Raw genomic sequence first — 14,038 nt, 5'->3', positions numbered from 1 at the left:
CACCTGTGGTAAATTCAATTGATTGGACATGATTTGGAAAGGCACACACCTGTCTATATAAGGTCTCACAGCTGACAATGCATATCAGAGCAAAAACCAAGCCATGAGGTCGAAGGAACTGCCTGCAGAGCTCAGAGACAGGATTGTGTCGAGGCACAGATCTGGGGAAGAGTGCAAAAAAATCTCTGCTGCATTGAATGTTCCCAAGAGCACAGTGGCCTCCATAATTCTTAAATGGAAGAAGTTTGGAACAACCAGTACTCTTCCTGGAGCTGGACGCCCGGCCAAACTGAGCAATCGGGGGAGAAGGGCCTTGGTAAGAGAGGTGACCAAGAACCCGATGGTCACTCTGGCTGAGCTCCAGAGATCCTATGTGGAGATGGGAGAAACTTCCAGAAGGACAACCATCACTGAAACACTCCACTGATCTGGGTTTTTTTTTTTTTTTTTTTTTTTTGTATACAAGATCGAGGCTCGTGAAAGAGCAAACATTAATCACACAAAAAGACAAACCGACACACAAAACACAAAAAACAAGGGGAGCGGCAGACAAGATGGGGAGAGAGGGGGGAGGACACAAAAGAGAGGGGGAAGAAGGGGTAGGACACAAACACAACATTTGAGAGCAGGGACATCGGGAGGACTTGGGGGGAGGTGGGAGAGGATTAAAACATATGAACACTGCAAGGACTCTGGGGTGAATTACCGGGGGTAGAAAAGATCAAGGTTTTCGATGGGGGAAGATAAGAGATGGTGGTGAACAACTGTTTTAAAGACCTGGAGGGAGGAGTGGGATTGAAGGGAGTGGGGGAGTTTGTTCAAGAGGCGGGAGAAAAGGGGAATGAAAGAGTGAAGGTGAGCAGAGAGCCTAGACTTTGGCAGTTTAACCATAAGAGGGTTGCAGGCAGATCTTGTGCGACCTGAAGGAATATTGGGGGGACAGAGCACAGAGAGAGCTGGGGGAGCAAGGCCGGAGAGGAGTCGGTAGAAGACAGAAAGACCACCAACCTGCCTGCGGTGAGTGAGTGAAAGGCCCTCGGCGTTGACTACATCGCAGGAGATTCCAATGATTCTGAAAGCTTTGGCCTCAACAGCGTGAAGCCGAGCAAGGTGTGAGGCAGGAGCACCAGCCCAGAGGGGGGAACAGTATTACATTGAGCTGCGGATGAAAGCCTTGTATGTGGTGAGGAGCTCAGGTGTGCCAAGGAAGGACTTCGCACGACGGAGGATGCCCAGTCGGCGACTGGCTTTGGAGGCCAGCTTGGAAATGTGGTTTTCCCAAGAAAGATCATGGCAGATAGTGAGACCCAAAAGCTTGAGCGACAGAACTTCTTGGAGAGGATTGTTGAGAAAGTAGATGGGAGGGTTGTCCAGTCGGTCCTTTCGGAGAGACATTGTAAGTGTGAGAGATTTGTCAGGATTGAAAGACATGTTCCACTTGTTTGACCAGTCTGTGATTTTGTCCAGGTCTGCAGAGAGTGAGGAGGCTGCAGACTGCCGATCTGAGGGATGAGGAATGGAGCGACAGAGAGTAGAGTCGTCAGCAAAGAGATAGAGAGGATTTTCAAGAGAGTCAGAGAGATCATTGATGAAGACCAGAAAAAGCACAGGGCCCAGAACACTACCTTGGGGAACTCCAGCCTGAACAGGAAGAGGAGATGAGAGAAACCCATTCAGGGCCACACGTTGACTACGACCAGAGAGGAAGTCAGCCAGCCATGCGTGGAGATTTCCATGGATACCAAAGGAGGAGAGTTTGGAGAGCAGAGCAGGGTGCCAGACCGTATCGAAGGCACGTGAAATGTCAAGGGAGACAGCTCTAATTTCCTGTTTGGCGTTGAGGACCTCCATCCATTTTTGAGAAAGCAGAAGCAGCATGTCCAGAGTAGAGTGACCAGGTCTGAAACCAAATTGATGATCAGAGATCAAGCCATTGGAGAAGAGGAAAGATTTAATATCTGAAGCAATGATGGATTCCATGACTTTGCTGATAATTGGGAGAAGGCTGATTGGTCTGTAGTTGCTGGGATCTGTTTTTGCACCTTTTTTGTGCAAAGCGGTGATGTTGGCTGATTTCCAAGCAGATGGCAGATGACCTTGAGCAAAAGAGAGGGTGAAGAGAACAGAAAGAGGGAGTGAAAGAGCAGAAGAACATGATTTTAGGACCCGTGGGCTGATGCCGTCAGGACCAGTTGCAGAATCAGAGTCGAGGGTTGACAGAAACTTTTCCACCTTGTCAGTAGGAAAGGACACAGAGTCCAGGAGCAGCTGGGTACGACTGGGTACGGTGGGTACAGAGAGGAATGGGTTTGGGACACAAGATTTAGAGTCAAACACAGAGTTGAGGCATTCAGCTTTTTCATGTGCGGAGTCAGCCGTTAAGCCGTTTGAGGTGAGGGAGGGGATGGAGGGGGAACAAACACCAGAAACAGATTTGACCAGACGCCACCAGGATTTGGAAGAGGGAGACAGATAAGAGAGTTCGGTCTTGAGAATGGTGAGATATTGTTTCCTGGCTCTCCTGAGGGTGGACACACACTTGTTTCGGGCTTTGTGAAAGGAAATGAGATTTCCTTCCGTTGGATTTGCTTTCCAGGAGACGAAAGCAAGTTGTTTCAGGGCAACAGCCTCACCACAAGATTCCGTGTACCATGAACGGGAGGAAGGGTAAGACAACTGAAGACGAGATGGGAGAAATCTGTGCATGAGAGAGAGCAGTTTGCCTCGGAAGAATTCTCAGGAAGAATTGATGTCAGAGGCAGTAGAGATGGGAGATCAGTCCAGATGATCGATGGCTGCTTGCAGACCGTGCCAGTCAGCCTGAGTGAAATGCCAGACTCGTCGGCGCTAAGGAGGCTCTCTGAGAATGGCCAGAGAGATGTCCACTTTAACAAGCCAATAATCAGATTAACCGATTGGAGCAGAAGAAGAGCAGCAGACATTTGCAGGGAAGTTTGTCATAACCAAGTCCAGAAGAGAAGATACTCCATTGACTGCGATCCAGGTCAGGAAATTGACAGATTGTGTCAGTCCCAATGAGTCGCAGAAGTCCTTTGCTGACGTGCCATGGCTGGTGAGAGAGGAACCCACACCCAGCCAGCTGGCATGATGACAGTTGAAGTCGCCACATATGAGGAAGAGAGAGTTTGGATGAGTTGAGAGAAGTTGGTCCATGTTGTCCGACAGTGAAGTGTAAATGGAGTCATCACTGTTTGGAGGACGGTACAGAACACATATGAACAAAAGGTGGGAGCGGAGAGGAGGCCGTAGCCAGAGGTACTCCTGGGGGTGGGGTGGAGAGAGGGCAGTGCAAGGAGAGTGAGGAAGAGAGTTTTTGATAAAGATTGCCACCCCACCACCAGGACGAGGCTCAGGTCTATCATACCGGAGGAGGGAGTAACCAGGAAGAGATACCAAGGCATCAGAGACATCATGAAGGAGGAAAGTTTCTGTTAAGCAGATCACATCTGGTTTGTCAGAAGCAACCTGTATGGAGAGGTCAGTCAAGTTTGAGCGAAGGCCCCGGATGTTTGAGGTCCATACCGTTAATGAAGAGGAAGGGGGAGCATCGGGTCCAGAACAGGGGGGGGAGGGGTAGGGTAAGATGTGGAAGAGGTAGGGAGAGCTGTTGAAGGTGTGTCAGAGATTTCAGAATAGCTTGGAGAAAGGGAAGAATGGGGCAGACAAAAGGTTTGATGGAGATTGGGTGAGGCACAGTGAGGTGTTATTTGAGGAGGGGGAAGAGCAAGGCAGGAGGTTTAGGGAGATGAAGGTGAAAGTTGGAAGGAGGAAGAAGCAGGGAGGATGCTTTGAGGAGGAGGGGTGAGAGGGGAGTCTAGGAGGGGAGGAGCGAGGGAGAGTCTCGGAGGGGAGGGGTGTGGGGGGAGTTTAGGAGGGAGGGGAGGGAAGGGGCAAGGGGGGAGATTTGAAAGGGATGGGTGATGGGGAGGATTTGGAGGGGAGGGGTGAGATTGGATTTTGAAAAGTGTACGATTCATGGGAAACGAACATTTTTTGCAAAATGAGTTTGAGACCTTCGAGTCAAAAATACGTTTGAGGACACTGGAGGAGGGATGGAGTTCTGGATAGTTTATGGAATGTAGAAAGGAGGAACTGTAAGAGATGGTATTATATATATTTTTTGGAATGAATAGATTTGGTGAGCAAGACGAAAGCATCCTTTTGTAGGAAAAGAAGAAAAGGGTGTTATAATATATGAGAGAAAATAGTTGTTCAGGGGAGAGACTATACATTTCTAACCGCGTGATCGCGAACGAAGAACGAACGAACAAAAAGAACAAATAACGAATAAGACCTGGGAAGGAAATATTTTTTTGTGTTTTTTTTTTTTTTTTTTGTGAGTACAGATATTAAACAAGGAGGTACGGGGTGAACGACTGGTACGAAACAGAGAACGAAAATAATTTCAGCGCATTCGACGAATCGCTGAGAGAAAAACAAACCACAAGGTCTGAGACGGTACGGTAGTCTAAGCCTACGAGTACTAGGCCGCAGAATACTCGATACCATTAACCGACGATTGTGTATACATGAACGAAAAATTAGCACCGAAAATTTTCCAAAAGATACGCTGTAGGTACATACACCGAAAGATAGATACAGTCTCGACAAAAACACAATTGAGAAATATCACTTAGCTTCGAAAGCGTGAGCGCATGGAGCAGCTTCGAAAAGACGTGGCCTCGCCGTGATCTCGCGAGATCATTGATCAATGGCAGAGTGGGCTTCATGGCAGAGTGGCCAGACGGAAGCCAACAGTTCAATCATGGGTTCATCAGACCACAGAATCTTGTTTCTCACAGTCTGAGAGTCCTTTAGGTGCTTTTTTGCAAACCCCAGCGGGCTTTCATGTGTCTTTCACTGAGCAGAGGCTTCCGTCTGGCCACTCTGCCATAATGCCCAGATCGGTGGAGTGTCGCAGTGATGGTTGTCCTTTTGGAAGTTTCTCCTATCTCCATACAGGATCTCTGGAGCTCAGCCAGAGTGACCATCGGGTTCTTGGTCACCTCTCTTACCAAGGCCCTTCTCCCTCGATTGCTCAGTTTGGCCGGGCGACCAGCTCTCGGAAAAGTCCTGGTTGTTCCAAACTTCTTCCATTTAAGAATTATGGAGGCCACTGTGCTCTTGGGAACCTTCAATGCAGCAGAATTTTTTTTGTAGGATTCCACAGATCTGTGCCTCGACACAATCCTGTCTCTGAGCTCTGCAGGCAGGTCCTTCGACCTCATGGCTTGGTTTTTGCTCTGATATGCATCGTCAGCTGTGAGACCTTATATTGACAGGTGTGTGCCTTTCCAAATCATGTCCAATCAATTTAATTTACCACAGGTGGACTCCAATCAAGGTGTGGAAGCATCTCAAAGATGATCAAGAGAAATGGGAGGCACCTGAGCTAAATTTCAAGTGTCATAGCAAAGGGTATGAATACTTATGTCAATGTGATATTTCAGTTTAAAAAAAAAAAAAAATCTGCAAAACTTTCTAAAATCCTGTTTTCTCTTTGTCAGTATGGGGTATTGAGTGTAGATTGATGAGGGAAAAAATGAATTTAAACGATTTCAGCAGAAGGCTGCAACATAACAAAATGTGAAAAAAGTGAAGGGGTCTGAATACTTTCTGAATGCACTGTAGAGTCTGTGGCAAGGAGTGTCACACCAAATATTGTCTGGTTTGTCTTAAGTAGAAAGGTTTGACAGTCCAAACCCCTAGTCTTTGCCAACAATTGTTGTGTGTGTGTAATGTGACCTTTTACTGATGGAAAATCGAAAATAGAACACCAGACCAAGATTTACCTGCTTTAGTCAGTCGAGGCCGTGGAGTGGTATCGTTTTGCTAATTCTCGCCTGGAATGGTGAAATTGTAGAGGGTATGGAGGCCAAAGGACTCAATTTTGAACTTTGACCCCTGTATAATCCCCAAAATGACTTGTTGCAAATGTTTCTACATATTCCTTTTGGGACTGTTGAAAAAAAAACATTGAAAAAAACCCCCAACTTGTTGAACAATTTTCGATGATTTTACTGAAGAACTTCAACTTCAGTTGCTAGAATCGCGGAATCTCCCGCGATGAAGCTATCTCTGAGGGCCTTTTACTCACTCACCGCAGGCAGGTAGGTGGTCTTTCTGTCTTCTACCGACTCCTCTCTGGCCTTGCTCCCCCAGCTCTCTCTGTGCTCTGTCCCCCAAATATTCCTACAGGTCGCACAAGATCTGCCAGCAACCCTCTTCTGGTTAAACTGCCGAAATCTCGGCTCTCTGCTCACCTTCACTCTTTCACTCCTCTTTTCTCCCGCCTCTGGAACAAACTCCCACACTCCCTTCAATCCCACTCCTCCCTCCAGGTCTTTAAAACAGCTGTTCACCACCATCTCTTATCTTCCCCCATCCAAAACCTTGATCTTTTCTACCCCCACTAATTCACCCCAGATCCACCTTGTTTGAAATTCCAACTTCTTTCCTGGAAGTCCTGGCAGTGTCCATATGTTTTATACCTCTCCCACCCCCCCCCCCCCCTTCCCATGCCTCCCCCCAAAAGCCCTCTCCCTCCCACAGATCTCTCGATGTCTCCATGTCTCCATGTCTCTCGGTCCCTGCTCTCAAATGTTGTGTTTATGTCCTTCCCCCTCTCTCCCCATCTTGTCTACCGCTCCCGATGTTATTTGTTTTATGTGTTTGTTTGTCTTTCTGTGTGATTAATGTTCGCTCTTTCACGAGCCTCGATCTTGTATACAAAAAAAAAAAAAAAAAAAAAAATTCTCCTTGCATATAAATATAATAATAATAACCACCTTTAGAGGCCATTTTTCCCTGCAAGCAGGGGTTGGCCTTTTTCGGGAACCGTGGTTGTTGTTGTTTTTCGGTCCCCTTTTTGAAGCAATGTTTTACGGCCGGATGCCCTTCCTGACGCCAACCCTTTTTGCCGCCTTTAACGACAAACAGGGAATTACCAGTGAACTGGTCCTCAATTAGCCGACCTCGGAAGGATGACAGGCTGAGTCAACCCCCCTGGCGTTAATTCAGCGATCGACCAGGATTCGAACCCAGGATCCTAGGATCCTAAGCTGACACCCTAGCCGCTAGCCCAACACCAGGGTAATGCAATGCTTTAATGCTTTAATGCATATGCAATGCTTTAATCATAGCAGCGGAATCATCAATCAACATCCAATGCACGAAGTATCCACAAGCAGACAGATGTCTTTTCCTCCTCCACAAGTCCTCCACAACACTTTCCACATGATGGCAACATTCAAAACCGCACCACATTCAGATGAGAACAGAAAGGGCACTTAAAAGACACGCAAACCAAATGTTGTAGAGTTGTGACACATTATGCACAACTGGCATGAGGAAACGTGGATGACAAGACACAGAAAGTGTACGGTAACTTGCAATACCTGAGCAGGCCATGCTTGCTGGGAATGTCTTTAAGCAGCACAGTGAGAAAATGGGACGTGGCAGCTAGAGTTGCAGGAGAGAGCAAAGATCGAGGCCCAGAAGACAAGGCATGGAGGAGCTTCGGCAGTATGGCTAAACTCATCATGCAGCTCTGCACCCATTCGGCATCACTGGACCACAAAATGGAAGCATGTCGAGTGAAGAATACAAACTTGTACGCATTTGTTCCGTATCACTATTAAACACACTTTGTATTGTGCTGTAGTCCATAGACCATACTTAATAGAGTTACTTGACATTTTTACTCATTCTAAAGTCCCAAAAACCTAATTGCGACCAAGTTTGAGGATCTGTGGCTTTAACTAGGCTATGAGCCAGACCCTCAAATTTTCGACATTATGCTCAATCAGAGGGAGGATGGCTAACAGTTATTTTTGGCAAGGCCAGGGACCCTAGTGCTGAAAAAAATGTGATAGCAGTGTGAAACTCTTAGCCGTATCTGTGTTATCATCACATTTGTCAGACCACCCCAATAACGCTTTCGGTAATTTTTCCGCCTAAGATTTAGGGGGTAGGGTTCGTTTTGGGGCTTTCAAATAATATCTCCTATATGTATCAGTTAGTGTTGTATACCAGGTGAAAGGTAATTGAATTATCTTTCACATGATGTATAGAAAGTGCCTGTGTAATATATAGTAACCTCTTTATGATCATTAAAACATAATTATTTCCGCCAACCCTCAAAAATTTATCACAAAATCCCCAATGAAAACAAAATTAGGCAAAAATTCAGTTTGGCGGATATTAAATGAATTTTTGAATTTGAGAAACACACAGTATGATTAAAGTCAAATTTGGGCCTTAAATCTCATACACCTTGATAAAGATGAGAAAATCCAATATACAGTAGTTGCTGTAACCATGACCTAAAATCCATAAATGTATATCTTTCCGCTCTTATGTGGATTTACATTTTACGATTTTTGACCGACAGCATGTATATAGTTTGTATACCATTATTGGTCTAAAAATAGTATATATAATATTGGGATGTCAGCCATATATAGGCCAAAAAGTACTGAAATTGGTGTCAGAAATGTCTAATTCTAAAAATATGAAGGCATTATGACCAAACTGTATGTGGTGTTCTTGAATATACCACAGACGTATGATGCATGTGATGATTAACCTACTCCATGTATATGTATGTATCCTGATGTACCCTAACTTGGCGAGATAATTTACATCATATTCATGCAAACGTTTTTAGTCTTGTAGTGTTGTATGGTTCTCTTATATTACCAGCTATACATAAAGTAAACCAAAGGAAAACAATGTACTTTCTATTTAAGCAACATATATTTATAGACATCATACCATAAAGTACACGAGTTATCAATTCAGCGTACACCATATTTGTTACACATATGTACATGATCTTTCTCCATACAGTTCTACAATTCAGAAGTTATCCTCGTCATCGTCGTCGTCTTCTTCATCGTCTTCTGCCGAACTGTCATCACTCTCACCATACACTCTCTGGTTGTCACATGTGGTGAGTTTGCACATGTCTGTGCACTTCAAACCACTGGCCATGCAGACACACATGGGTAGTGTGCATCTTTTCGAACAGGTGCATGCCAGTAAATCCAGAACCGCCTGTGGTGCGGGCTGTCCTTGCATCCAGTCGACTGCCAGCTGCACGCGACCATCCTGGGTATCCCAGTGCCATCCTTTCCCGATTGGACTCGGTACTGCTGGATCCATCTTGAGACGCCTCTTCCAAATAGCGGCTTGATAGTTGGCTCGCTGTGCATGTTTGGTTAAGCAGTCTTTGCACGGAGGTAGCTGGTGACTGTCGATCTCTCCCCTCTTGGCACAGAACAGGTGATATCTCAAGTCATTCACCTTCACTGTCCCCGACTTCGGTGCGTACATGAGACAAGTGAAGTTCTCCAATTTATCCATCAGTTCCTCACTGACGTCCCAGTCCTCTCCCAGCTGTGTACATGCATCCTGCACATCTTTGTTGCTTCTGATGAGTTTTAGTGCAGTCAGTTTTCCTTGTCCAGCGAACGTGCTGACTGTGTCGCATCCGGTATAGGCATGCATTCCAATTAGGGCCTGACATACATTTGTGCCGACTGACTTTCCTATTTTCCCTATGTCTAGGATTTTAGCCCTTGCTTTGGTGCCACATTTCTGAAACAACTTGGCATGAATCTTGGTATGAAATGCCAAGCCAATGACAAGTACGTCGGTGTCATCTGAGCTAATAAGCACAGACTGGTATCCATGTGCGGCAGCATGGGCAGCATGCAAGAACAGACGACCATCTGCTTCCTCGTGTGTGCTTTCCAGGGCCACTACTTCTTGGCTAGCATCAGATGTGATCTGATAACACTTGTCATCGCATGTTACAAAGAGAACCTTTACCTGTAGGCGTCTGATGTACTCTGGTTTCTTCCACTCTTCGACCAGGAACATGATAAGACTTGACTTGTTCCCAACATAGCTGAGAAACTTGCGCCATTGCCTTACAATTTGAGATGCCGTGATGTTTTTCAGCTCAAGTCCAAGTTCTTCCCCCCTGGTTAACCGTTCGCTGTTTTTGATGGAAGTCTCCTTGTAGGTGTCAAAGACGACATCGATCCTCTGGCTACTGCATCCATCCTTCAGGGCCATGGATAGGACAATCATGGCCACTTCGGCAAATGTAGTTTGATCACCTGCCACCTTCTGTATAAGGAGCATCCCGTCAATAATTGTTGCCGAATTGTCGGGTATCCTTTCAGCCGGGGTCACAGTCCTTTGCAAGGCCGTGGCTAGGGCAGCTTTGTTGGTTTTCCGTAGAAGGCCTTCGGGTGTCGCCAGGGCCCATGGCAAGGGACCTAGAGGATGAGATAGCACCTCTGCCATGTGAAGATCTCGGCCCTGTGCCATCACGATAATTCTACCAAATAGAGCTCTGTCTGCTTGAAGAATTACTGCCCTGCCATTGCTTCTGCATTCCTTCTTCTTAGTGAGGTTGCTGAAAGTCTTCAGCTTGTTCAGTTGCAAAGGGTCGTGGAATTTCTTGATTGGTGGGTTGCTCTCAAGTCGCTCAATCTTGAAGTTTGTGTAGCACTTGTGTCCGATTTCCCATGCTTTCTCCAGATCCTTGGCAATATTTGGAGGGGCTGCGCGTGCGGTGGAAATACTGATGAGAGAGCTGGCCATAGTGAATGGGTTCACCCAACTCTGGATCAGAGTTATCAGTGATGATACAGCGTCCTCATCTTTCTTGATCCGTGTTTGCTGCAGATCCGCGTGTTGTACGTGTGTGTTGCTCACATTCACCATTTCCCTCATCTGGCGGAGAAACGCACTCCTGTGTTCGGATGTGACATAGTAGCGCTTCACTGCTCCAGATTTCAAGTTAAACCTGGTAGTGCCACCTGGTGTCTGTGTGTCTTTGTTGACAGTGACCTCAGTAGTTTGGTCAACTGGAATGCGTCCAAACAGATTGCTTTTTGACATTTGAACTGAGAAGTACCCATCCGAGAACGCTTGGAAGATGCCAGGGTGCTGCGTTGGAAGGTTTGTCATTTGTGCGTAGTATGCTGATAAATACCGTGCATAGTTGATTTTGTCGTATGCGAAGCACCAAGGAATCATGGCTTGGATAGCAGATAGATGTAATGGCCAATTACCTTCTCGGGAAGCGCGCAGTAGAGCAAGCAAGACCGTTTCAACGATATCAACCAAGACCAACGATATCAACGTTTCAACGATTTCAATGTCTCTACTTGTGGCAGCCATGATTTTCGTGTCACATTTACGCACGGCGCTGTTTCGCAGTGTTTCATCTGCTCTCAGATCAACAGCCTTGCTCAACTTTTCACGGGATGACGTTCCCTTGCACCACTTGGTCTTTCCACAGAATATACAATCCGGTTCATAGATGCGTGATTCCGAAGATGCCCTTCTGGCTTGTCTCTTGCTCGCTGAACATGTTGCAGCAGCATCGTCGGTTAAATTGGATTCAGCTTTTCGTTTCAGTGCTTCCAAATCTCGCTTCATGGTGAACACGCTCCTGCACTGCCTGTGGTAGAATACTCGGGGAATCTCCTTCTCTGGCAGCGACTGAGCAAGGTCGAGAATGGGTGCATGGTTCCGTATTTTGGCCGCATCCAGCAATGTAGTCCACGAATCGAATGTTTGAGGGCTTATGAACGGATCTTCTGGTTTGACATCTAACGATAGCTTATGAATGATACAAACGTCCTTGGGAACTTTCTGAGTGATCGCAATCTCCATTGCAAGTATTTGTTCAATTGTTTATCTGCGGTACACTCTGTTTCACCACCACCAATATCACCACCACCGTCTCACCTGGAAAGACATAATATCGAATGAGACCACCACCACCACCACTACTACAAATTAGCATCAGTTGCTATAGTTGCTTAAAAATGTATTCTGCACCAACAAATCTACAAAGAGAAATACATTAGATGTCGTGCACCGCTGTCATGGTTGCAAATCACCTAAAATATAATGAAAATATTGACATTGATGACAACATTCGTATTAGCATGTCTACACATATTGCATTGAATTTCATAGCACATCATGATCATATGTGTGAGGATATTGACTCTAATTATACTGTATGTGTGTCTCAAATCGAAACATACCTTTTACATACCTTTTGATTTTTGCCTATTTTTGTTCCTAAAATTGGGGATTTTGTGATGAAGTTTTGAGAGTTGGTGGAAATAATTATGTTTTAATAATCATTATAAAGAGGTTACTATAGATCACACAGGCACTTTCTATACATCATTTGAAAGGTAATTCAATAACCTTTTACCTGATATACCACACTAGCTGATATATACACGTGATATTATTTGAGAGCCAAAAAACTAACCCCACCCCCTAAATCTTAAGCGGGAAAAATGACCCGAAAAGCGATAAATGGGTGATCTGACAAATGTGATGATAACACAGATACGGCTAAGAGTTTCACACTGCTATCACATTTTTTTCAGCACTAGGGACCTTGGCCTTGCCAAAAATAACTGTTAGCCATCCTCCCTCTGATTGAGCATGGTCGACCCCTCGGCTCATAGCCTAAACCTACTTTAATGACACAAGAGACATCAATTCAATAGCAAGAGCTGCAATTTCAGGTTAATCGGCAAAGGACAAGTTTTACAAGGTCGAAACCCACGTGCACATCAAAAGCATTTAGCCCATCTTGAAGCCAAATTAGTGATCGCATTTAGCTTCAAATAGTGCCATAATACTCTCAACTAGGGGGGAAACACCAGTGGGCACAGGTGAACCTGTACCGGTCAAAGCAACACTTTACAAGTACCGTACATCGTCAACAGCTGCATTGAAAGCAAAAGCTAACGACAACCATTTATAGACAGAAGCAGATATTTTGTACATTTGTGCACGTTCGCCCATTACCTGGATTCAAGGAGGAGCTCATAAAAGTGGTCCAGGAGTGAGATATGCAAATCGCACAGAGAATAGAACCATATCTGAAAAGTAAGTAACAGAGGAAGTAAGTTGTGCAATGACAATGGACTAAGAGGTGCTGGCATAACTGAGCATAAGGGAAATTGAGTTGGATCCAGAGAGATTCAAGGGCTGATTGAAGGGGATCTCTCCCCACCCCCCCCCCCCCACCCCCTAATCGACATCGTTTATTCATGTTATGTAAACATTAATATGGTATAATTAAAATTCAAAGATTACAGCTCCGTTTTTGGAAATATTTCGCTAGATTCTGGACAAAGGCATTCACTTATCGGTGTGCACCTATGATGGTTTTTGTAGCTGTTTCTAGGTTGTCCCCCTTCTTCCCCTCCCTCACCCTTCTCCGCTCCTCCTCTCCTCCCACACCCCAATCTTTCCTTTCCTTCCCTGATTTCCCATCATCCACTTAGTTCTCCTCTTCAAATTCCTGGATTCATATAATCTCTACCTCTCTCATATACCATACTTTTCACAGAGCGTTGGTGTTGACGAAGCAGCTTCCTGAGCAAGGGTTATACTGGGTGGTTTGCCATTGCCTTCCCAGCAGTAGTTAGGGCAGGAATTTGTAATTTGTTTATGGTGTCAGCGATAGCACACCTACTCTCCCCTCCTCCCCCCTTCCCCTCACATTCCACCTCCCTTCCCCCCTCCCCCAGGCACTGCTGGGTATTTCAGCTTGTAGTCAATGAAAGCAAATGCTGAAATGTGTGACTTTGACATACATTTATCAAAATACTTAAAATACATTTATCAAATAACAAACCAAACACAGCATTGGAGTCATCAGGAGGAACCCGAATAGGTGAAGATAGAGTCATCAGGATGAACCTGGATACCATTCGGGTTTCCGCTGCTACTTTACCCTCCGCTGATACTTGCTTTTTTTCAGGAGGGAGGAAAACGGTATCAATGGTTGCCTGCTTGCTACTCTGCCTCTTCTTTATTTTATACATTTCATAGCAGTACAGAAGACTTTCCAAGAAATTTACATAACCGACGACGTAATAGCGAGTTATGGGTAAATATTCACGACGTTCTGTGAAGCCTTGGTATCTAATTAATATCGACGTTATAACGAAACAAT

At 45.4% G+C, this 14,038-nt stretch overlaps 1 protein-coding gene across 1 annotated transcript in view; it reads right to left on the bottom strand.

The window, feature by feature from the left end:
• Nucleotides 1-14,038, bottom strand: part of LOC137432836 (WD repeat and FYVE domain-containing protein 3) — a 223,909-nt gene that overhangs the window by 110,388 nt on the left and 99,483 nt on the right. Inside the window, exons 25-26 of the mRNA XM_068125081.2 lie at nucleotides 12,883-12,956; nucleotides 7,419-7,589 (exon numbers count right to left, since the gene is read on the bottom strand). Of these exons, the coding sequence (XP_067981182.2) occupies nucleotides 7,419-7,589; nucleotides 12,883-12,956 (245 nt within the window). The remainder of the gene's footprint in view (nucleotides 1-7,418; nucleotides 7,590-12,882; nucleotides 12,957-14,038) is intronic.

This window comes from Myxine glutinosa, chromosome 8 (assembly GCF_964187855.1).
Source record: "Myxine glutinosa chromosome 8, kmMyxGlut1.1, whole genome shotgun sequence".
Classification (NCBI taxonomy): Eukaryota; Metazoa; Chordata; class Myxini; order Myxiniformes; family Myxinidae; genus Myxine; species Myxine glutinosa.
The sequence above is the reverse complement of the archived record's forward strand: the minus strand, read 5'-3'. Positions and strand labels throughout refer to the sequence as shown.